The sequence below is a fragment of the Hoplias malabaricus genome, chromosome 3 (genome assembly GCF_029633855.1).
Source record: "Hoplias malabaricus isolate fHopMal1 chromosome 3, fHopMal1.hap1, whole genome shotgun sequence".
Classification (NCBI taxonomy): Eukaryota; Metazoa; Chordata; class Actinopteri; order Characiformes; family Erythrinidae; genus Hoplias; species Hoplias malabaricus.
Window position 1 is genome coordinate 49,338,707 of NC_089802.1, and position 23,491 is coordinate 49,362,197.

General features: G+C 40.9%; 1 protein-coding gene across 1 annotated transcript in view; it reads right to left on the reverse strand.

Moving 5' to 3' along the window:
• Positions 1-23,491, reverse strand: part of plxna1b (plexin A1b) — a 172,264-nt gene that overhangs the window by 31,225 nt on the left and 117,548 nt on the right. The window contains exons 10-16 of the mRNA XM_066662771.1: positions 15,546-15,746; positions 9,223-9,319; positions 8,569-8,759; positions 6,923-7,074; positions 4,196-4,316; positions 3,210-3,346; positions 1,570-1,737 (exon numbers count right to left, since the gene is read on the reverse strand). Coding sequence (XP_066518868.1) covers positions 1,570-1,737; positions 3,210-3,346; positions 4,196-4,316; positions 6,923-7,074; positions 8,569-8,759; positions 9,223-9,319; positions 15,546-15,746 — 1,067 coding nt within the window. The remainder of the gene's footprint in view (positions 1-1,569; positions 1,738-3,209; positions 3,347-4,195; positions 4,317-6,922; positions 7,075-8,568; positions 8,760-9,222; positions 9,320-15,545; positions 15,747-23,491) is intronic.

The following is a 23,491-nucleotide window of genomic DNA, read 5'->3' on the forward strand; positions in this document are numbered from 1 at the left end:
TCCAGAGACAAGGGAAGTAAACTCATTGTTTCACTGTCAATCAAACAAAACTCCAAAGGGATCATGGCAACAAATATGAGGGCCAAAAGAGGTCATTCCCCTTGGGCAAATACATTTTCTCTTTCTCTTTTTTTCCCCTCACTCCTCACTTCACACCTTCACATCACTTCACTACCAACTAGCCCTCTTTCTCTCTCTTTGGATTTTGAAAGCTTTTTCTCATTTTCAGGTTGCTAGGGTGCCGCTGTTTTGGAGTGTGGCCCAAACCGACAGACATTTTCGTCTGTCGACTCTGATGTTGGTGTGATCCCTGCAGACACAGCTGTCCAGCCCCACACTCTTTCTCAAATACACACATATCACAGAGTGAACACACGAGAGTGTGCGTGTCTCAAGGGTGTGGGTGTTCTACAGGACTGTGAAGCTGGAATACAAGAGTTTGAACTGAAGTGAAGGTTGTGTGGCACCCACACATTCTGCCGGCAACACAGGCGTCCTTGGCACCTTAAGCTCCTACATTTCACATCGAAATCTGCAGCCCTGTGGTAATGCTACTGATTTAAACATAAGGTTCTCCACCAGTGGACTGCACAATTGTTTTGAGAGCTCAACCTCAAACCTTAACATATATTTACTGGTCTTATCTAACACTGCAATTCACTCAGCAACTGCACTTCTCTTTTTGTATATACCCAAAACAATGGAAATGTAATTTAATGCACATTGTTTTTCATACAATGTAAAAAATATGATGATGCGGAAATGAACAATTGTGTAAAATAATTACAGTTGGTATAAACAACTGCAATCAGCTGAAATAATTCTAATCACGTATATTTTGGGGCCCAGTAAACATTTTCCAGATGGAAGTGGTTGCTGTATAATAATTAAAGTGGGCCACAGTTATTAGCCAACACTAACAAACAAAATACTGACATGAAACCTGGTATTTGCATTGATGAGAATCAGTACCGAGCCAAAAGGCCCTGATCCAATATTGAAAAAGGAAATATGAATGTAACCAATCCAAGCCGGTAAAACATCTAACCTGAAACAGAACACACACATGCACGCACTCACAGTGTGTGTAATACTTCTGGGGTACAGCAACCCCAAATTAGAAAACCCAGTTCCGGATGCATATTAACAAATCTCTTGGGTGCATAATGTCAGCAACGAGATAAAAGTCAAAGTACTTCCACACTGTGCCAACTTTTTCAGATTTTTTTTGAGAAGTTTAAGCATGATAATGTGCTTGTAAATGTTAATCAATAGTGAAGTGCTTCATTCAAATATAGATGTTTAGTTTTATAGAAAAAAAATCTCATATGAGTTAATACTCAAGCTCCATACTGTTATTTGAAAAGTAAATATGGCATCATGCCTTTACTAATGAAAGCAGCAAGTCTACCGTGGCCTGTAATATCAGCTATAGCCCACCACTGAGCTCCTGAGTTTCATTAGTAATGACAAGAAAACACTCCCATATCCAACACCAATATACACATAGTGAAAGACTTGCAAACCTAAAAATGAATTATGTCAAGGTACCCCACCCTCATCTTGTACCTGGCAATGCTCCAGTCAGGCTCGATCCTGGTGATTGTGGGGTCAGTGGTGTAGTTGAACTTCACCTCAGGGTTCCTCAGCTCTGCTGCGTTAATGTCCACCATCACAGGAGTACCCCCGGTGTTCAGGCCTGCTGGAGTCACACACACTATCTCCCTCGCACTGCGCCTGGTAGACAACACACACATACACACATTTAAATACACTCACAAAAAATGGTTCAAATTGTGCTTTACTAAGTGAATCTTAGAAACAGTGATGAACTGGAATGTGTAGCAGCATTTTTTCAAAAATATTCAGGGCAACATTTAGAATGTGTCTAACAAGCTGCAAATACAACAAAAGCAAGACACTTTGCTCGTGTTCCTGATTTGGTTAAAAAGAAAAAAAGAATTTGTCTCTCAGCATGCAAAAGGGTGTGTGTGTGTGTGTGTGTGTGTGTATGTGTATGTATACACAGAATTTTTATACTGATTCTCTCTCGCTGTGTTGCCCAGGCAACCATTTTCACAACACGCAGCCGAGAAACCCGCAGAGTTCTGTACATATTTTGACAAGGTTGTTGTCACAAGTGCACACAGAGAGAGAGAGAGAGAGAGAGAGAGAGAGAGCAGGAGAAAGAGAAAGAAGGGTGGTAGTAAGAGTGAACGAGCACAGAAAAAGAAGGTGAGAGGTGTAAAGAGGCAGTAGAGAGTGGAAACGAGAGATAGGTGGGGAAATAACATGAAGATGTTGCAGAGGCTAGATAAGCCAATGAATGACTCTTCAAACAAAAAGCCCCTTTACACACACATTTATATATATATATATATATATATATAAACGCACAATAAACACACTCCTCTTATTCAGAAAACCCAGAACATTTGCCTCAGTGAGGCATAAAGTGGAGGTGTGGGCGAAAGCCTCCTGTTCTTTTGGAACCTCAGATATGGAGACAAAACTGCTGCTCTCTCTCACACACACACACACACACACACAGAGAGAGAGAGAGCCAGCCACTTGGCAAGCACAAATCAATCCGCCCTCCACATGCTTTCAAAACCTTCTGCATGCCCGCCACTACGTGTGTCAGACAGAGTGTGGGGATGCAGATATGTGTGTGTGTGTATTTCAGCATGGGCGTAGTTGCACCATGAGAAATAGGTTTAAGCTCAGGGTAAATCACCTTGCACAGATTAAACATCTATCTTTAATAATCTTTATTTATTATTATTATAATTTTTTACATTTTTACCCCAGTGGTAGGTATCCATTTGGAAGAAGAAGGATGAGCAGCGGATAAACGGCATTGGTTCATTTCCTCCCTCACACTTCAGCATCAGAGGGAAAATCCCAAGGTGCTCTTGTGGGAAGTGTTAACTAAGCTCCCTTCTCCTCGTTGAGACGTCAGAGTGGGCAGATGTTGCGAGAGGTTAACACCACCACATACACATTCAAGAGTCTTTGGATAATTGCTCTTTTGCTGAGCACACATTCAATACCTTCAGACTTTTTTTTTTTTATGAACCACTGTACTGCAGAGTGATGATTACTTTGATAAACCATTAAATTGCCCTAAGGGTCATACATTAACATTTGTGTGTGTACTGGAAAGCTCTATATAAGTGAAAATATGTGGTTGCTAAGGCTGGTTTTACCTTTCAAAGCGGCAGGTGTTGAGGCCGATTTTGACTGACACTGCACTGCCAGCGTTCAGGTGGCTGCCATGGATGGTGATCTTCGTCCCACCAGAGACTGGCCCGCGTAACGGCATCACACGAGTGAAGTATGGAGACTACACACACATACAAAACACATTATCATTCATAAATTAAATTTACAATACAACATATTATTCAGGGCTGTATTCTAACATCCCATGTGGGATGAACGGCAGTGTCAACTCTAGCATAGCTCTTATTCTTCCAGTGTAGAAAACAAAAAAGATGGTAAACAAGAAAACCATGAATGAAACATTTTTCCAAACTACTTTTAATGACAATGGCTGGCTTAAGTTAAAGTCAAAAAGCTTGAAAAAGATAACAATTAAAAAGGGAACATGTGATTTTAACTTGCCTTGTGAAAGGCCCTTTAAAATATTCTAGTCCACTTAAAAAAAAATGTAATTAAAATAAACTTGCAAAATAATATTTTAATTGATCCGTACTGACCACATTTTATCCAACTGCATTCCTTTGTTCTACACCATTCTGCTCTATTTATGCCATTGGCACACTGCTAATGCTGGTCAATAGACACTGTTTTCCACTTGTAGTATGGCAACTCTACTCCAACACCCTCTTATGCAAAATATTAATTTCAAAAGGGCTGTGTAAATAATAGAACTAATTTATAATATCCCAATATTCACATATTAAAATGAGCTAACTGTACTGTTGTAAAACAACTGCTAGTCTACCATATCTTACCTGAACTAAATTGAATCTTGAAGTGTACACTGTGTGACTTTCTATCTCAAATATGCACGTTAAACTGGGTCTGGGTAAAGGCAGTAAATTAAATGACTCAGACGGCGATCAGAGACAAAAAAAGACCCTTTATACGAAACACCTAAAGCTTTAAACAGGATCCTGGGATGCTTGCAGACACTTCCAGAGTTTGAGGAAGATTATGGCGTACTCACCACAAAGGTGAAAGCTTTAGGAGAGATGGCTCTGTACTCTGGCAGACAGTCTCTCACACACACCTCCACCTGAGCCTCCTGCACACGATAGCCTGTGGCATCCGCCAAGCGACACACAATCCTATACAGAGAGAGAGGGAAGGAGTGGGAGTGTGTGAGTGTGCGTGTGTGTGTGTGTGAGAGAGAGAGAGAGAGAGAGACAGAAAGAGAGAGGGAGAGAGAAAACATTTGCATTTTAATTCCAATTCTAATCTCAGTCTGACATTCACGTTGCTCAAGTAAATGCTTCTCCTTCCTGTTGCTGAAGAGAAAAAGGCTGAGCATACTAGAGATAGAGCAAGCACGAGAGAGAGAGAGAGATATGGATGAGAATGGATGGATAAGGCAGTGCTGTAAGAGCTGCGGAAGTCGCCCAAAGCCCCCAACTGCTCTAATGAAAACCCATTTCAGAAGTGACGGAGGAGCAAGGCAGGACACTGAGGAGAGCACCACTAAGCTTGTACAGTACCTCAGGGCACACACACAGACACACACACACACACACACACACTTCAGCGCTCTCTCTCTCTGACAGAGCTGGACCTTCTGTTTCTTGGTGTGTGCTCTCACTGGTGGGTTAATTAGCCGGGTGGAGTGTGCGTGTGTGTATCAGCATCTCTGTGATTAATGAAATACGCCCAACCTTCCCATCATGCCCTAGGGCACCTCCTCCTCTCATAGGCGGTTATTAACTCCCCTGCCTGTGTCCTCTCTGCAGGTGGTCACAGCAACACCCCACACCCCGATGACCCCCATCATCACTGCTACCATCGCAATAACATCTCCACACCGATTAAAGAGCAGCAAGGCTATGACATAATGTGGCTGAAGAGGAAGAAGTCATACTTCTGATGCCATTCACTGTTACTTACTCCATTTTATTTGATCATTTGATTTTGATGTAGCATATAAACAAGCAAACATTTGTAAATTAATATTTCCTTTCCAAGACACACACTCTCTCTCTCTGTCTCATATTTCGCCAACAGCAGTCTCTCTCCACTAATTTAGACTAAAGTTTTAAGGGCTATTTCAGGGCAAAAAAACATACAAGCCAAGCACAGGGAAAATTAGAACATAATACATTTACTTATTGAAACCTTAAAAATATCAGGTAAATATTTTTGTGTGGCCTGTGAATCTGCCCTAGCTCGCATAGCCATTTTGGCACGTATAACAGATTTACCCAGACATTTCTGTTTAATTCTCTCTTAAAACAAGCTAATTTCAATTACTTTCCTTAAATTCCACCATCCCCAGATGCCTAACACAGCCTTTACTAGTGCTGTTCTATTCTGTGCTGCTTCTGCTAATCAGAACACTTGCTACAAGGCAAACCACCAGCAATGAATTACACACGCAATGTAAAGAGACATTACATAAACTAGACTGTGAATGAAAACAGAACTGATTATTAATATGAACCTACATAGTGGTATACTTTAGAAAAAAATAAATAAACATACATTGGGGTGGCAGTATGTACACAATGAGTTAGTCCATCAATTTAAAGGGTTAAATGAACTTGTGAACTCACATTGACCTCTAACATTAACACACACCTCTTTGTCATTCTGAGAGAGCAAGAGAGGGAGGGAGGGAGGGAGGGACAGGGTTGTTCATTTTGCCTGATCGCAGAGCAGCAAATCACTTTTAATTAAAACTGCTCATCTTAAAGGTGGGTCATAATCGGTTTCATGGGCACAGAGACCAGGAGGAGAAGGTCAAACATTCTGTTCTCTGCATTCCTGCCTCTCAGAAAGATGACTATCTCAGTGCAGTCAGCACATCTTTAACACATTACATATTATAACACCACCATTTCAATGGACTAACGTGAAATATTACAATGGCTCAAATACTTAAAAAGCCTGAGCCAGAAATTAGTGTCAAGATAAGGTTTAAAAAAAGGGAACAGAGAAGATGACAAATCGCTACCAGTGCTCAAGCATGATACATAACTGGAAGTGGATATTCCTTAGTACAGAATCCCATCTGACATTTCTGAACATCCATTTTAATTTTACTTTGCCCTTGTTAAGCCCAATTTATACTTCTATGTCGACCCTATGCCATAGCCTGACGCGCACCTCTCCAGAAATGTAACTATAGAGCGCAACGATTGGTCAGAAGTCGGACGGACATTGTTTATACTGAACCAAAAAAGTACTGAAACATGAGCTCCTATCCTCCACACAGAGATTTGCTCAGACATGGTGTGGGCGTCAGTGATGAATAAAAATGCTGAACAAAGGAAAAATACGGGAAAAAAAACTAAACGAGGAGTGATACCACGTGGGACAAACGTGTATTAGTTACTTTCCTGGCACCTCATGTAAACTATGCTCTGTCCCAACCAACGACCTACTCCCTAAATAGTGCACTTTAAAGATTTTGAAAAGTAATTCTACTACTCTACTACCTAGTGTAGAGAATGATATTTGAGATACAACCCTAGTGGTTTGGCAGTGTAATTGCAAAGCTATGCAGACACCAACGCAGAAGTATGAAAGCTCACAATAGAGTAGGGCTCTTGTGAGTCAATGGAGAAGTATAAATCAGCCTCTGCTCTGGGAAAGTTAGGCACCATATATTTGTGTTTTTTCAGTTTAATGAGGTGTGTGTAGTTCTGGATAACCAGGCTCCTCAGGTTAGAGGCCAATGTACAAGGCGTAAGAGTATACTCACTGCTCAGCGCTGATGTACTCCTCCTCGATAGGCTGGCAGGCCACTTTGCCAATGCGGACACCGTTCTGGATGTCTCTGAACTGAAGGCCCAAGTTCTCTCCACTGATGGTCAGCCTGGTGCCCCCCTGTCGAGGCCCCGTCTCTGGAGACAGCTGCTCCAAAACACAAATCGCACATCAGTCACTTCTGAGCATGTGCACCTCTAGGATACAGCTCAGTGCTTCCTCACAATAACCTCAAACACACTCTTACAACAAAGCTAAACCAACAGCTTCTTTTTCTTAACTCTGTTTCTCCATCACCTCCAGCAAACACCTGAGAGGAAACCAGGGTAGAAGAAACAAGGAGAAGACTGCACTTGTGTGTGGGTGTGAGAGAGAGAGAGAGAGAGAGAGAGAGAGAGAGAGAGAGGTTAAGCACCAGTAGGGAGATGAGGGAGTGTTAGAACATCAGAGAGCAGCTCATCTGTTCTTAATCACACCTCCAACTGGGGATTGGAAAAAAAAGGAAACAAGCTAAGAGCATAGAGGTGAGGAGAGGGGAGAAGACAGTAAAGAGAAAGAATGAGGGGGGGAATAAAAGAGAGATAAGAGATAGACAAGAAAATATGGTGCTAAAAGAACACAGTAGAAAGAACGAGAGAATGTAGGAGCATGAAAAAAGAAAGTAAATAGACTATAACAAAAAGAGGTGAGAAAAAGAAGAGAAGACACCAGCAACAAACTCTCCTAGAGTAAGAGTTCTCCTTCCAGAAGAGAAAGTAGAGGAAAGGAAGAGTGGAGATGGCAGGGGTCTTCTAAAGAACGTTCCTCAGAGGGCTCTCGGTAAAGCCACTGTTCTACAGTACATCCTCTCGTCTGCTCCTAATGAAATTAGCAGTTAATCCATTGACTAACAGCACCGCACACTGCTCCACACAGAACAAAGGAGGAGTTTAATTGGCAGGAACTGAGGGATTTTTTCAGTGAATAAATATTCCAACAGCTAATATTCAATTAGAAGGAGAAAGGATAAGAAAGTAAATCTTAATGCACAAAGAGAAAGTATGAAGGATGGAGATGAAGGGAATAATGGCTTTACAAAAACATCTCATAGCACATGTCAGATTCAGAACATGAAAGGCAATGTCTGGGCACGTTAAGGTGTGCTTAAATAAACTTGTGTGCACTCTATCACATATGTGCACACACTCCCAACCCCCACAGAGCGACGTATGAGAGGTGCTGGTGTCTCTGTGTGAAGATTCACTGTTAGAATAGAAAGTAAAAATGGTCTGAGATTCCAGCTAAGCAACCATCACCTGGCAACTGTTACCAACGGCTACAGATGGCTCAAGGCCAACACCCACAACACCTCACCCAATCACATGCACCTCTCTTATACCTTAGGCTTATGGTTATTGCAGTGGGTTATTCATTTCTCTGCATAATATTTCAGAGAGGAGAGGAAATATATCGCTGTTGTAGTTCTCTGTTAAATACTTTCTGCATAAATTCTGATGTTTGTAATTCATGTCAATATCATCTGACTGGGAAAGAAATAAATGAACGGTGGATTTTACCGTAGTTCAGATTTACATTTATTCTCCAACAGTTTGAGCATGCCTTTAAATCTTTGCTTTAAAAATTAAATAAATACATTTTCACCTTAGTGATGCGGGGGTGTGTGCAGCGGCTGTTTCCAGCTGTGGCATGCATCCAGGTGTGCTCAGGCGGAGCACACTCCTGTCTGAGTGAGCACTTCTTGTCCTGCACACACCAGCCACACTCGAAGCGGGGGTCAGCCTTCAGACACATTCCACAGCTCTCCCTCAGAGCATAGCACTTATACAGGTGAGCTGCACACACAGGATACACACAAAGCAACACTCAGACGCACTGCTCAATACGGCTCATGGCTTTCACAAAAGGATCTGCAGCATGAACACTGCAGCAGGGATAAAACGGTGGCCAGTTTCAGCCTTGCGTTTGGGATGCCAAGTTACTATTTATATTGTATCGGTTGCCAGGTTACTGTTTATTCAACATGGGTTAACCAAATTACCTGTTAGTTTGTATAGATTGCAAAACTACATTTTATACAGCATCATTCATAGACACACCTTTCTTTTTCTTTGGGCTACCAAGCTATTTATTTATTTTTTTTAATCATACAGCATGTCAAATTACCTTATGTTTTGTATGGACTGTGAAGTTACCTTTCAAATTACATAGGATGCAGAGCTGCTCTTTATATAGGTTGCTAAGATATTGCATAGTTTGCCGAATCACCTTTTTATACTGTACAGGTCATCGCTTTACCTTTTATATTGTATGGGTTGTCAATGACGAAGTTTCCATTCCAAACCACTGAAAGATCCACTGGCAGATCACTGATGTCGTTCCCCTCATAATTGTACTGCAAAATAAAACACATTAGTCACCATTACATCATACACTTATGATCAAAGCAACACTTTGCAGATGCTTTCTGCTGCTTGAGTCTTAAAAGCACATCAAGAAGTGTAGCCAGACCATTCACTGTGGTCTAACTCTGCTGGCCTTCACCAGTGTGTTGGAATGTTCATGTTCAGACTTTAGAGCGGTAAGCGCTTTGGTTCTGGGGGCGTGTCCTCAGTTTGCACCACTCTGCCTGTTATTTTAGTGAATTATTAATAAGATATCATTTATTTAACAGCATAGCTAGACCAGGGAGCTTTGCCATTCACAGCACAAGCTAAGGATTGCATGAGTCTAAGAAAATACACATATAATTTTTACATTTTTTTCTTATTAGAACGTGCACAGTTTGGTAAGCTATCAAGACAGATGAAAGCACAAACAAACACACACACACAGGTGTGACAATATGTAGTAAAGGGGTGTGAGGGGTTTACACTGTCCTCTACCAGACTCGCTACAACCCTAGTGTTCACACACTTCTCCCTTTCTCATATCTCACTCCTCTCCTTCACTCATTCGCTCTCATTAAAATTTAAACATGGCCCGTCTCACACCCAGTTAGAGGCAGCATTCATCCTTTATTCATTGATTGTTCTTTTCCCATATCACCATGGCACAACAGGGGGATTCTAGTAGGATTTTGTGTGTGATGACCAAGGTCTTAACTACTAAATAGGACATTTCTTATAATTACATTTATGGTAATTGATGAGCAGTTGTGCTTGTGCAGAAAGCATCACAACTTTTTGCCTGTTTAATGTATAATGTGATGGTAGTTACATAACGCACCAGCAAAAGTGTGAGAAGTTAATAGTATCTACTCTTCAGGCAAGGCTTAAACCTTAATGTTGGAACATTTCTGCAAGGATTTGATTGCATCCATGCAAGAGAGCACTAGTATGGTCAGCTACTGTTGTTAGATATTTAGTTCAGTATCACTAACACCCCTAAAAAGGTATTGAATTGTGTTATAGCTCTCTAGGAAATGTAGTTCCACTGTTTAACTGCCCAATTCTCAGTGGCTGGCATTGAGAATGTAGAACCTAGGCCCATGTGAGCTGAAAAAAGCCTTAAGGCATCACATTTTGGTGTCAATAGTTCTCTACAGAGATTATACAAGATCTGTGAGCACTATGAATTTTTATGGCAACTGTGGGTCCAACTTAAAATAGCTGAATTTAATAATTTAAAGGACTGTGCTTGTGGACACAATTAAATCTGTTTTAATTAAATATGCACTTAAGTACTAATGCCATAGAGTAAGCAAAATGCTTATCGCGCCATAATGTTTCAGAATACCGATAACATTCACATCGCCCATTCCTCTGAACGCATTCATAACCTTATAGATAAGTATTCTCCAGCTTGATGGAGTGCAGAAGACCATGATCATTTATTCACAGCTATCTCTAATTACTCAGCTGCTGACTGCCTCGGACAGCCTGTAAACTTTGTTCACGCATGAAATGATTTATTTAAGTGCTCATAACTATCGATCCACCAGTCAGGGCATAATAAACAAGGACTACATCCTCTCCTCTCTCAAGTTATCAGCCTCTGCTGCCTGCAAATGTATAAGACTGCATGAAGTAAGTTAGTGGAAAAGTATATGCACACACACACACACACACACACACACACACACACACACACACACACACACACACACACACACACACACACACACACACACACACACACACACACACACACACACACACACACACACACACACACACCTAAAAAAAGCCAGTGACAGCATGAAAAGGCAAATAAATAAGGAGGATAAGGATTAATGAAGCTTGGAGAGAAGAGGAGGGCACTCTAGAGTCATCCCTCTCTTTCTCTCTCTCTCAGAGAGCAATAGATCATGAAGGAGCAGAGTGGGGAGGGAGTTAGGAGGACATATGGAGCAGCAGGTAGAAACAGAAAGAAAGGGAGCAAGAGAAAGTCAGAGAGGGGGAGAGAAACAGAAAAAGAGAAAGTGCCTTGGACAAAAACAGGACAGAACTGGAAGGAGAAACTGAGAAAATGGAACAGAAAAGGGATGATAGTGATGATAGTGAAAAAGATTGAGAGACAGACAGACGGAGAGTGAGAGAGACTGATAATGAGAGTACAAGAGAGAGACTGAATACAAGAGACAGAGAGTGAGAGTGAGGAGGGATGAAAGAGTGGAATACTCTCTCTCTCTCTCTCTCCAAGGGTCATACTCTGATAATTAGTCATTCTGAAAGAAGACCTGCATGAAGAACTAAAAATACACTTAGCGCAGTAGCCTAGCTCTCCTGTGGAGATCACACATGCAGGTATGTAAAGGTATTCTGAGAGTGTGCTGAGCACATACAAACACACTCAACTCAACCCTTACTGCTTTGCATGCATTTTATACATGTGCACCAATTTTTCACTCGGGCACGGCATGACCTTCCACTAATGCGTCGGTTTAGAGCATCCACTACACCTAGCCTGGCCCTGGTTAATTGCATATCTATATGAATATGGTTCTATATCAGCCCTGTAAGCTATAGAGAGCTATAGAATGGTGTGGTACTGAGAGATGGTACTGGAATTCATAAATGAGGCAGTTAACCCTTCGAAGCCTTGAGTTGCTGCTTTACAATAGTGTTGATGTCATTGTTAGAGATGCATGATTCAAATTAGCCAGTGTTGGTACTGGCCATTTTTTCCAATGCAAAAACCTGCAAAAGTATAATTCCACTTTGGCTGATGTGTGCTGATACCAGTAACATGATCAAGGGGAACGCTGCTGCTAAACCTGTAAGCAGATGTCATACAATAGTTATACATTTATCTATGAGGTATATTTACAGTTATTGACACAGTGACATCTGCATTTCTGTCTTTTCATAATGTTTAATGGAACACTAGGTAATATTTGGTATTTTTGCTCATGGGCTCCCCATATAGTTACAGAAAGTAATTCACGTTTGCAGTACTGTTTTGAAATCAACAGAAGGGCAAGGGAGGGTTCTGCTTACCAAATGTCAATAAGGCGCTAGTTCACTGCAAAGCACCTAGTCTACTCAGCTGTATTGGCTTTATGGGACCTGGATCCTGGTTCGTTTTCCACTACAATGCCCCCCCCCTTCAAAATGTAACTGGTGACATTGAAAACATCATCTCTAATAGGAAATGCAGGCTTTGGAAACCACAACAATGTTATGTATTATTTATTCATCATGTATTCATTCGTGTGTTGTTTTTGTTTTTTGGGACCGAACATGGTTCTGTGCATCAGCTCAAACAGATCAGTAGAGTGTTTTCTTTGACCCCCTCGAGTTTTTTGTTGGCTACCAATCCAAAGGACGTTTGTCCATCTTCAGAAAAACATGGCATTGTTTTATGAGCTGCTGTTGTGTGTTGGGTAATGACAAAAGTGATCTCTACTGTCCTTAGGAGGTTTTACAAACACATTATATGCATTATATAGTTTGATTGGGTGATAGTTTGTACAGGGTGTCTGCATTTCATCGTAATTGACAAGTTCCTCTGGCCAATCAGCGCTATGCAAGGTTCATGTATAATGTTTATTACCTGAGTGGCTCAGATTGGAACCAAGAGTGAACTCCTACTAAAAAATTACCCGATTCCAGGTACCTAATGTGAACAAAGTAATAAAGGAAAAAAAGAGAGAGTAGAGCCGTGCCGAGTTGAGCAGGGTCCAAGCAGCAGAAAAGTGCCAAATGCAATGACAGATGCTCTATTCTATATATCACAGGTCAATGAAGAATTTCAATGATGTTGAAGCTATAGGTTTAAGGTAGACAACCTAGTGTTGCTTTTTTTAAAAAAAAACAAAAAAGGTAAAAAATATTCCAACATATAGGTCATGTATAACCTACATGAAAATACAAATCAAATCCCTTTTACATTCAATAAGGAAAATTTCAAATCTGCATTTTCAACAGAATTTTCCCACTTCACTCAGCCAAGATTACGACACCTTTCTGCCAGATGCGCTTCTGACTTCAAAGGGTTAACCTTGCCCCAGAGTAGGAGGAAATAGTAATCTTGTAATTGGAAATGTGAAAGGATCTGTTGAGGTTGAGATAAGGCCTCACTGGTGCAGACAAACGTACATGCAGTCTTGAGAGCAAATACAGACAGCGATATGCGCCTAGAAAAATACATCGACTGGCATGCATGCAAGTTTTCAAGTAAATACTGATGCAATCAGAACCGAGAGAGTGAGGGTGGGGAAGAGCAGGGGGAAATCATTAGAGATGCTCCAACAGCACCCCCTTAGCCTTCTTTCCTTCCGTCTCTATTTGTCCATTATGAGCTCCTGAAAACCTTCAGTTCCTATTGATGAACAGATGGCCAGTGCAACCATATCTGCTTTCAGTACCCTGCACTTCTCCATTCACGTCCATTATAGCTGGGGCTCCTCTTTCTCATCCACTGGTTTAGTTTCATCCTTTCAGGAGCTCCACTGGCCTCACCCTCCCTCCTTCAAAACTCTCTTGCTCTCATCCTTTTTCTTTGCCAGAACTCTCCCTCCCTCTCTTCTCTGTAATTCATCATCATTTTTCTCCATGTCTCTTCTAATTGGTTCTCATCAGGGACCTCTACTCCTCCCCATGACACACACACACAAATGTGAGCGCACACACAAACCAGCTGCCCAGGTGGACAGGAGAATTCCTTTCCACTCATCCTTTTTGTTCTCGCTCAGCCAATTTCCATCTTTCTATCTTCTATTAGAGTGAAAAAAGGTGATGCAGTGCACACTCCCCTTTATCTGTGTAAGGTGACAGTGAAGAGGAAGCATTCATATTAGTCTTTTCTCTTTCTGTCTCAATATTCTTAAAAAACACTTCATTTCCCATAAGCACTAAGGGCAAGGTCCTCATTTCCCGTTTTTAGTGACCAGCTGTACTGACTCAATCATTTCTCATACTCTTTTGTGTTTTCTCCTTGTTTTAACAAGCTTTGAAAAAGAACACTACATAGAACTACAATTCCCATAATCACTCAGGGTGCTTTTCTCTGGTCCTGTCTGGAGCTTCCAGCTGTACTCACTCAGCTGAGTGCAGTCCAAATAAGCATGGCTTTCTCATGCACCCTTGCTGCTCCCCTCACGCTAACTCATGATTACAAGGCTGAAGGGTGTCAGAGCAGACACAAAGCAGATGCCACAAGCCACAGGAGGCAGTGAGGAGAGTGGGGGGGAAAGCATGGATGTTGTTAATTTAGTGGTCGCTTGTTGGCCATCAGGGTGTAAACCACACGCTCTTGCTGTGGTGTGTGGAGAATGTTTTCTTGGTAGACATTGGCTCTTTAAAGCGATGTAACATTGCTTTAAATCTTCATCTGTGCATCTTGTCTTAAGAAGGAACTATTAGAGTGAATCTGTATGAATGCACTGTTAATAGAATGGGACGCTCTGGAGAAATGGCCCAAGCACTTCCTGCCAAATGTCAAATGTAAACTAGAGGGGACTGCACTGTGGAACAGTGACACTGGATTGTGAGGTAGCTCTATGAATTTTCTTTGAGATGAGTTATAGTAGTGTTTGTGATTCCAATCTAATCATCCAACATCCAACACTCTGACCTGAGTATCTGAGCAATGCTTCCAAGTGTAGAGGCTAGTGCAGTTACTGCTAAAACTAGGTTGGATTTGGCTAAGCATTACTTTTGGATGTGTACGACGTTTGTTTGAATATATATCCTATTATTACACAAATACATTTTATAATCTACCTTCCTTTTTCTCTTTTACACCAACAGAGTCTCGTAAGACAGGGGCTTAACTGTGGATTAGCATGCTCCTTACACTACTGATACACAATGACCATCCATATACTCTTGGCTTCACACAACACATGCATACACACATACATCACTGCATACATGCAGCCACAGACGCTTGCAGCATGTTGTTTGTGGGTAGGCGTAGAAGGAAGCATGTGAATGTGTGTATGTGTTTATATATATATATATATATATATCTATAATATGTGTGTGGCTGTGCTTCACTGAGCATGAAAATGTGAAGGAAGAAGGGGAACACATTGTACGGTAGGAAAGAACATCACTGCCTCCCTCTAGTACAGAGTATGATGGATGATGTGTCAAGAGTTTGAGAGTGTGTGTGTGTGTGTGTGTGTGAGAGAGAGAGTGTGTGTGTGTGTGTGTCTGTACGTGTGTACTCACAACGGTTTTCTGGCACTGGATGCTAGAGCTGTTGAAACGCAGTGCTGTCACGCTGTAGGTTTCCCCCTGGATGTGGAAGATACACTCGTAGTTCCTCTGGCCTGACTGAGGCTGTGGAAGGTTGCGAGCAGCCAGAGTGATGGGCTTGGTCACTCCAACTGGGATATAGATCTGAGTGGAGGGAAGAATCTGAGGACAATCCTGAGAGATAGAGAGAGAGAGACACAGACATTACTCATAGGTTCACACAATTGACTGCCTACCACTACAATCAAGTCCAATCCCAAGTTTATACATGTATAAATGTACCTTAAAAGCTGACTATCTTCACTTCCCCAAGTGAAGCACAGGGTTTACAGAGTAAAGGCAACTTACAAAACAGAAATGCAACTGCACAATTGTTCCCTACCTCAAAATACTGAGCACATACCACAGTGATGTGACGTGTCCCACCCAAGTGACAGTCTATTGTCACACAATGATGTGTAGTGACTGGTTTTGACATGTTTATTGTTCCCTTAAAGGAGGAAACCTAAAACAAACTATGAATATTCCAACATACAAGGCAAGATACCACCCAAGACCCAGTTTCCAAAAAGCTGAGCCCATCTGCATGCTAAGATTGTCTTACGTGGTGTAGAGTGTTCAGCCTGATGATTGCGCTACCATTAATAACCATTTTTCATACTTAGATGCATTGAAGAAACCGAGGTCCAGTTCATGTAGGTGAGTTCAAATTTAGGAAAAGAGCAATACGAACACTTATCATGGTACTACAGCCTACGCTGCCTTTTAATGATAGTTTACAATTATTCGATTTTCATGCGTCTGTAATAGTTTTCACTGAACTATTTTTATATCTTTTTAATTATGTCTTATTTTATAGCTGTATAATCTTTTCTCTCAGCTCAGAACACAGTGCACCCATTCCGTATTTAAATGACCACATGCTCACACTGCAACTTGTTTAACTTTATTTTTATGAAACACTGGCATTGCTGAAATCATTAATGTAAGCTCACGGTCTTCAGCATAATTTCCTATCACTGTTTATTTTTAAACAACGAAAACAACTGAAATACGCCGATTTGTGCATGTGCTTAGAAACAGCATTTTTGTTGAGGGGCAAAAGTAGGGGGCTATTCTGTTTCTCGCTCCCCCTCCCTCATCTCCTCCTCCCAGTGGGATTAAGCTGAAATGAAGCAGTCGCATTGTGTGCTGATTAACACTGCAGATTGGAGCCACATGAGAGTAGACTCAGTAAGAGCTGGGTGGAGCTGGAGACACTGTCCAAAGCCGTCTGGAGAGGATCCACCTACCTGCCCCACTTCACGGCAATTTGTTTTCAATTCCAGTACAAAAACTCCTTGTCGTTTTTTGGGGATTGTTGTTGTTCAGTTTTGTTTTTTAATTGTTCAGCTTTGTTTAGTGTTGATGAGTAAATCAATCAGACTGAATGCTGTAGAAATCATGCTCTAGCCATCCTTACATATATGGTATTTAGTATAAACACTTCACCAGAGCAACTTAAAAATGTTCTTAATCATACTGTAGAGGTCCACTACTGACTCAATTGCTTTAATACAATAGAGACCTTCCTTAATATATTTCTGTATTGTGTTAGGAAACTTGTCCAAAGATTTTTCTGGTGCAGTGTGTGTGTGTTTTTTGGGGGGGATGGTGTTGGTAGCGATGAAGGGACAGGGTGTAGAAGGCTGAACACAGTATCCAAGTGACTTCATTACAGTTCTGATGCTGTGAGTTGGCTATTCACTGTGACTGTGCATGTGGCCAGCACAGAGAACAACACAAAACTGTTCATAAGGTGTGGGTGGATATGGTCCTGTTCCATAAACATCACTGTGTGTGTGTGTAAAAAGAGACGGAGAGTCAGCCAACAGATACTTTGAGGACACTAATAAAGTGAGGAAGGAGATGGAAACTTGGCTCATCTCACTGCAATAAAAAGCTCTGCTGTAATGAAATGCACCATGCCCCCCTCCCAGCCCACCACCTCCACAAAACACTCACACACCCTTCCTTTCCTCGAGCATGTCCAGTATATTCCTCACCATTAATCTGTGATATGTCCCAACAACAGTTTCCTTTAAACCATCAAATATCTGCCTGTTTGTTGATCAGCTTACTCTGTCATCTGTGTGTTTGCTCATTGGCTTAGGCAGTCATCTGCGTGTTTGGTGATTGGCTTACAGTGGGAGTAATGGCAGATAGCGGATTACAAAAAGCAAACCGAGACAAAATGAAAACTAATGTAATGAGCTGAACTGCTACCTACACTAATAAAACAAAACTTAAGTGCCTGACAAGTCTTAATGTCTGCACTATCAGGAAAGAGCTTCCTGTCTGCAGAACAGAGTTTTCGTAACACAAGACAGTTGAGAAAGACTCTCTCCTTAAAGATTTGCTGAAGTTCTTTTAGGACAGTGCTGTCAGCTGAATATTTGTATGTATTTATTTCTTTAAGATGTTCATTTGTTCAAACACTGGTATTTTTGCAACATCAGAATATAGTCAGTGAGCCTCTATATACATTTACATTACATTCTACTTTAGTGAACATATTGTTCAAGTAACAAAAAATCCAGTTCTTGAGAATTAAACAAAATATTGTTGGTTTATTATATTTTTGACCCACTAGATCAAAACTCTTTCCACATTAGGACCAGGTAGAGAGTGGAAGACAGAGTGATGTAAAAGTACCTAGAGATAAAGCCAGAATGTATAACAAAAAAAAAAGTGATGCAAAACATCTTGATCAAGTTAAAAGAAATAATAATAAAAAACTATAAAAAAAGATCTGAGAATCGATGTCATGCAGCAGGTCAGCCAATCGTGCCAAGCTTTCCATCTTAAACAAACAAACTGGATTAGCTGACATTTGGTCATGTGTACTTTCTACAGCGGTGCCATTGAGAGTATCCTGACCAGCTGCATCACCGTGTGCAGCGTGCCTTAGCGCAAGACCCTCCAGCACATTGTGAGAGCAGCTGAGAAGATCGTCCACACCTCTTTCCCCTCCATCCAAGACAAACACAGCACCCGCCTCACTCAGAAAACCCTCTGCATGGCAGGCGATCCTACCCACCCACTAAACAGCTTCTTCAGCCTACTGCCATCAGGGAGGAGTCACTGGGCCAGAACCAGCAGACTGAGGTGCAGCTCCATCCACCAGGCTGTCTCTCTCCCTGCTCTGGCTTCCCATTTATTATACACAAATTCAGAATCCTGACACTCCCCCATCCATATTGGACTTAGCCATCATCTAGAACTGGTTACGCACACATCAGTTTGAGCAGTCTATAAGATAATCCAGCTTGCACTACTCTTTATAATAACAGCACTAGCCAAAACTACAGACTTTAATCTGTTAGGTGCTTGTCACTTTATTGTTTTTATGTCAACATCAGGGTTCTATATATATATTTTTTTAAACATGTTTTTTTGTTCAATTAGTTGGTATTAGTTTTCATTTAATGTTTATTGCTGCATTATGGGTCTGAGTGTAACACAAAGTTCAATCCTCTATGTCCTGTATATAACCACAGTACCGACTATAAAGCAGACACTGACTTTTGTCTCTCTGACAAGGAAAATTCTTAGTCATAAAGGCTTTACAAATCAGGCTATAATGAGGCAGTATCATTTTCAAAAAGTGCAGACGATCAGTCCAAACCATGAGCTGGGTGAAAGAAAGAAAAAGAAGCCCTGGTTGGATTGCGACAGGTGTCTAAATAGAGTATAGCTCCCATTAGTAGAACAGCCTGCAGACTGGCCTGCAACCATACCTCAAACCAGAGGAACTCCTTTCATCTTCCACAAGGTCATTTTTCTGAGAGCTCTGTTCAGCACTTCCATTTCATGTTCGAACTGGGGGCATTTTTTTGTGTCTAACCAGCTGGTTTGTGTGTGTGGTTTTGGGGGGTGGAGGGTGGGGGCAAACGCTCCTTCTTCCTCCAGGCTCCAAGGTTAACCACATCACTGGCCGGTCAGCAGTCGTGCCCTGTGCTGCGGTGTAAAAGTTGGAATGACTTTAGATCAGAAAGCAGACGGAAACATCTGAGCTCTGCATGTCATATGAGCTTTAGGCCAGAGTCAGCCCAAAGTCATGTAGAAAGCTGTGTGTTCTGGCAGCAAACACTCAGCCCATCAAAAAGTCAGGTGTTTTTGATGTGGACTACTTAGTGGTAGCTGGTGCCAAACCCCCCACAAAAAAAAAAAAACAGGCAATTATAACAAAAAACAAACAAAAAAAAAAAACCCAAAACCGTAAAAATATGACTGAATTCTGGCAGAAGGCATACAAGTAAACATGCAAGTATAAGACAATTAATAAGTGAAACAGACAACTAAAAAGGAAGGTTTTCAAAAAAAGCCCACTGGTAATGAGTTGCCTGGCCAGTGTAGGCTCAGAGAGAGAGCAGATTAATCCATAATTAATGTCAGCAGCGTCGTGGAGCTCTCCGATAAGACTGAGAGGGCGAGAGGGCAAAAAAGCAGCAAACACAAATCAAAGCCCATGACTATCAAAGAGGCCAGAGTCTCGCAAACGACCACCACCAGTGCCGCAGCTAACACAGAGCCTGACAGAGATAAAGCCAGAGGGCTGGAGGAGGAGAATGTTTTAGACGAGACAGAGTTTAAAGGCATAGTTCTGTGAAAAATCTAATTTATACAATTTTGTACCCATATGTAGTGGATCAGCCAAGACGTGTTTAATAAATCATCACACAACGGCCTTGAAACCTTGATCTCAAAGAGACTTGTGTATGTGCTTTCTGACACTGCAGGACTTACAGTAACTCAGAAACACAGAAACGAAAAAGCTTGTCACATGGCTAAAGCTTTTGTTTACATTGTTACATTGTAATTGTCATAGTGTCAAAAACATGTGCAAGTCCTCTTTTGTATAGTTTAGAAAAATGAAATATTGGTCATATTACGTATTGTAATGTTAAATATTTACCATATTGATCAATTCTACTGTTAACTACATACAATCAGCCTCTATTTTTTATTACCTATTAATACTAAATACAGATACTCATATTTGGACAAGTTTGAAACAGGCAGTGCAATAAGGCAATTCATTATTTTTATTTTGGCAGTCCATGTAGCAATTTTAAGATGACATTAATGTAAGACAGGTAACAGCACTGGCACTGTATATAAATTCTGCTGCTAGACCCTAAGCCAAAATGTCATCGCATAATTAAGCATGACTCATTGTGATAAGTAGCCAAATGCCAGTTTGATTCACGTTATTTGAAAAGGTGATCGAGTTTTGATTTAAAAACTTAAAGAAGCTAGTTTGGGGGCATGTAATATAATTTATATTGAGACCATGGCTAAAATAAAATATTGTAATAGCATGTACCATGTGTTCATTTAGACCACATGATTTTTTAAAATTAGGTTAAGTTATTTAAAAAAAAAAAAAAAAAACACAGCCCACAACCAGTTTTGCTATAAATAAATTGGAATCTGAACAATCGTGCTTGGTGCATCCATATTAGCTCCGGTCCAAAACTAAAGAAGCAAACCTTAAACATCAAACATGTCTTAGCCGGTCGAGTATATCTAGAGTAAAGGGGGGAAACTGTGAAAATTAGATTCTTGGCTGAACCATGGCCTTAAGCCTGTGTGAAAGAAATGAATCTGTTTATCCTGCCTAATCAACCAAAGCTGGGAGAATGAGGGAATATTTAGAAAGTAAGAAAATGGTGGTGTGGGCGTGCTTCACTGAGCGCCGAACGAATCTGCCATATCCTCCAAGACATGCCGATTCACTTCGGAGCTGGTGCCTCAGTTAGCTGTCAGCCCAACCAGCAGTAATGGAGGAAGAGTGGATGTGGAGAAATAAATAAATTAATAAACCCCTCACTCTCCCCCAGCCCCCAACCCCCTTCATTCCTTTTCATGTTATTTCTGGCATATTCCATTTGGTGGAATAGCTTAGGTAAGCTCATTAGGCAACAAGGTGCTCTGAGCTAGGGAGAGATTGCGTGTGCGGAAGAGGGAAAAAAGGGAGATACTTTGATGGATAGAAAGAAATTGAGGAAACGAGTAAGCGTGAGAAGAGCATGTGTAAGATGGAAATAACCTGACAGGCAGCCAACTTAAGGTACAGTGTAAAAGACTGCACGAGTAGACACACAGGCAAACTCTTTCTCTACCTCACACACATTCCCTTCCTCACAGAAGCAGTAATCAGTCATTACTGACATTTCAAGGATGTCAAATCTTCTGCTACAATTAATCCCACATCGTCCTTTATTGACTGGGCCAGGTACGGATGAGTGAACAGGCCAATAGCAGAACAGCCATCTCATGTAGAACCTGGAAATGTCACTTAACCCTTACAAGTCACAGCTACAGCTAATAACACTAACAGCGACCAGCTCAGAATTGATATTAGATCAAAGCAGGGCACAAGGTTGCACATTTGCTGAAGAATATTAATGGTATTCATGCAAAAATGAGTGTGTCCTTTTCTATACAGGCAACCTATACGTCTATGCTATGAAAGAAACTATAAGCCTATCATCTAAGAAAAAATCCAGTTAATATGAGAACAAATCTTACAACTGAGACTTTATATGGTGGGGCTATTAATAACAATGCACTTTAAGTATTCATGGCATATTCATTAAGAAAACCATAACACTCCTTTACAATATCTGTTGCCAGTGTGTGTGGACTGAGCGTTGAATGGAAAGGATTTCTGAGCAGTGTTGACTGTGAAGTGTCCTTGGGTACCTAGAAAGGCACTATATAAGTGTAACAATTAATAAATAAATAAAAATTGCAATTTAATAATAATGGCAGATTAGAGGCTGCTGGTTAGCACAGCCAGCTATGTGCTGCCCATATCATTTGGAAATCACTGGTTGAAACACCACTGATGGTATTGTATTAATGCTGTTTAATAACCACTCGCTTGTATTTACTTAGTTTCTAAACCCTTATGTTTTTAAAATGATCAGGCACAGGGTGATGCTCATGCAGTTCCTGAAATTACACTGAAACTTCACAGCATTAGAGCTGTAAAATACAGGCATCTTTTATCATATTTCTTGGTTACTGTGTCTCAAATCAGGTAATATCAGTTCTACGGAGTAATGTGGGCTTGCTGTAGCAGGTAAAGCAGCTGCACCTTCTACTCAGAAGACTGTGGTTGATGTATGACGTAACTTCTATCCATCACACACACTACCTGAGTAGTGTACTTGAACAGATATTCAAACCAAGCACTGAAAATGTACACATTATAAAAAAAAAAATAAGGCCTTAATGAAAAGTTTTAAGTGTCAAATGCAGCAAAAGAACTTCTGAAGTAAAAGAAATATCATCCATCCATTATCTGTAACCTCTTATCCAGTTCAGGGTCATGGTAAGTCCAGAGCCTACCTGGAATCATTGGGTGCAAGGCGGGAATACACCCTGGAGGGGGCGCCAGTCCTTCACAGGGCAATACACACTCACACATTCACTCACACCTACGGACACTTTTGACTCGCCAATCCACCTACCAACATGTGTTTTTGGACCTAAAAGAAATATCAGCATCATAAAATTGACACATATCGATCTGGTTATCTTCAGTAGGCTTCTGTTATTTCTAAACTCAACCTTCACTTGACTGTTCAAACAGTGAACTGCAGGGGTTACACAGGCACCTTGTGCATGACACACACATTTTCTCATAAAACAATAATAACCCACTTTTTCTAACTACAATATTCACAGCTCAAAGTCTCATGTGATTAAGCAGAGATTAAAACTGATATGTCTGAATAAGCTTAATGAAGCAAATCAGATGTACTTTTATTATTCTCTGATCCGTCTTGAGTCATTATGACTCGACTAATCTAATAACATCATTTAAATGTTAAAGGCTCATTATGCAATCTGTAAATGAATAATTT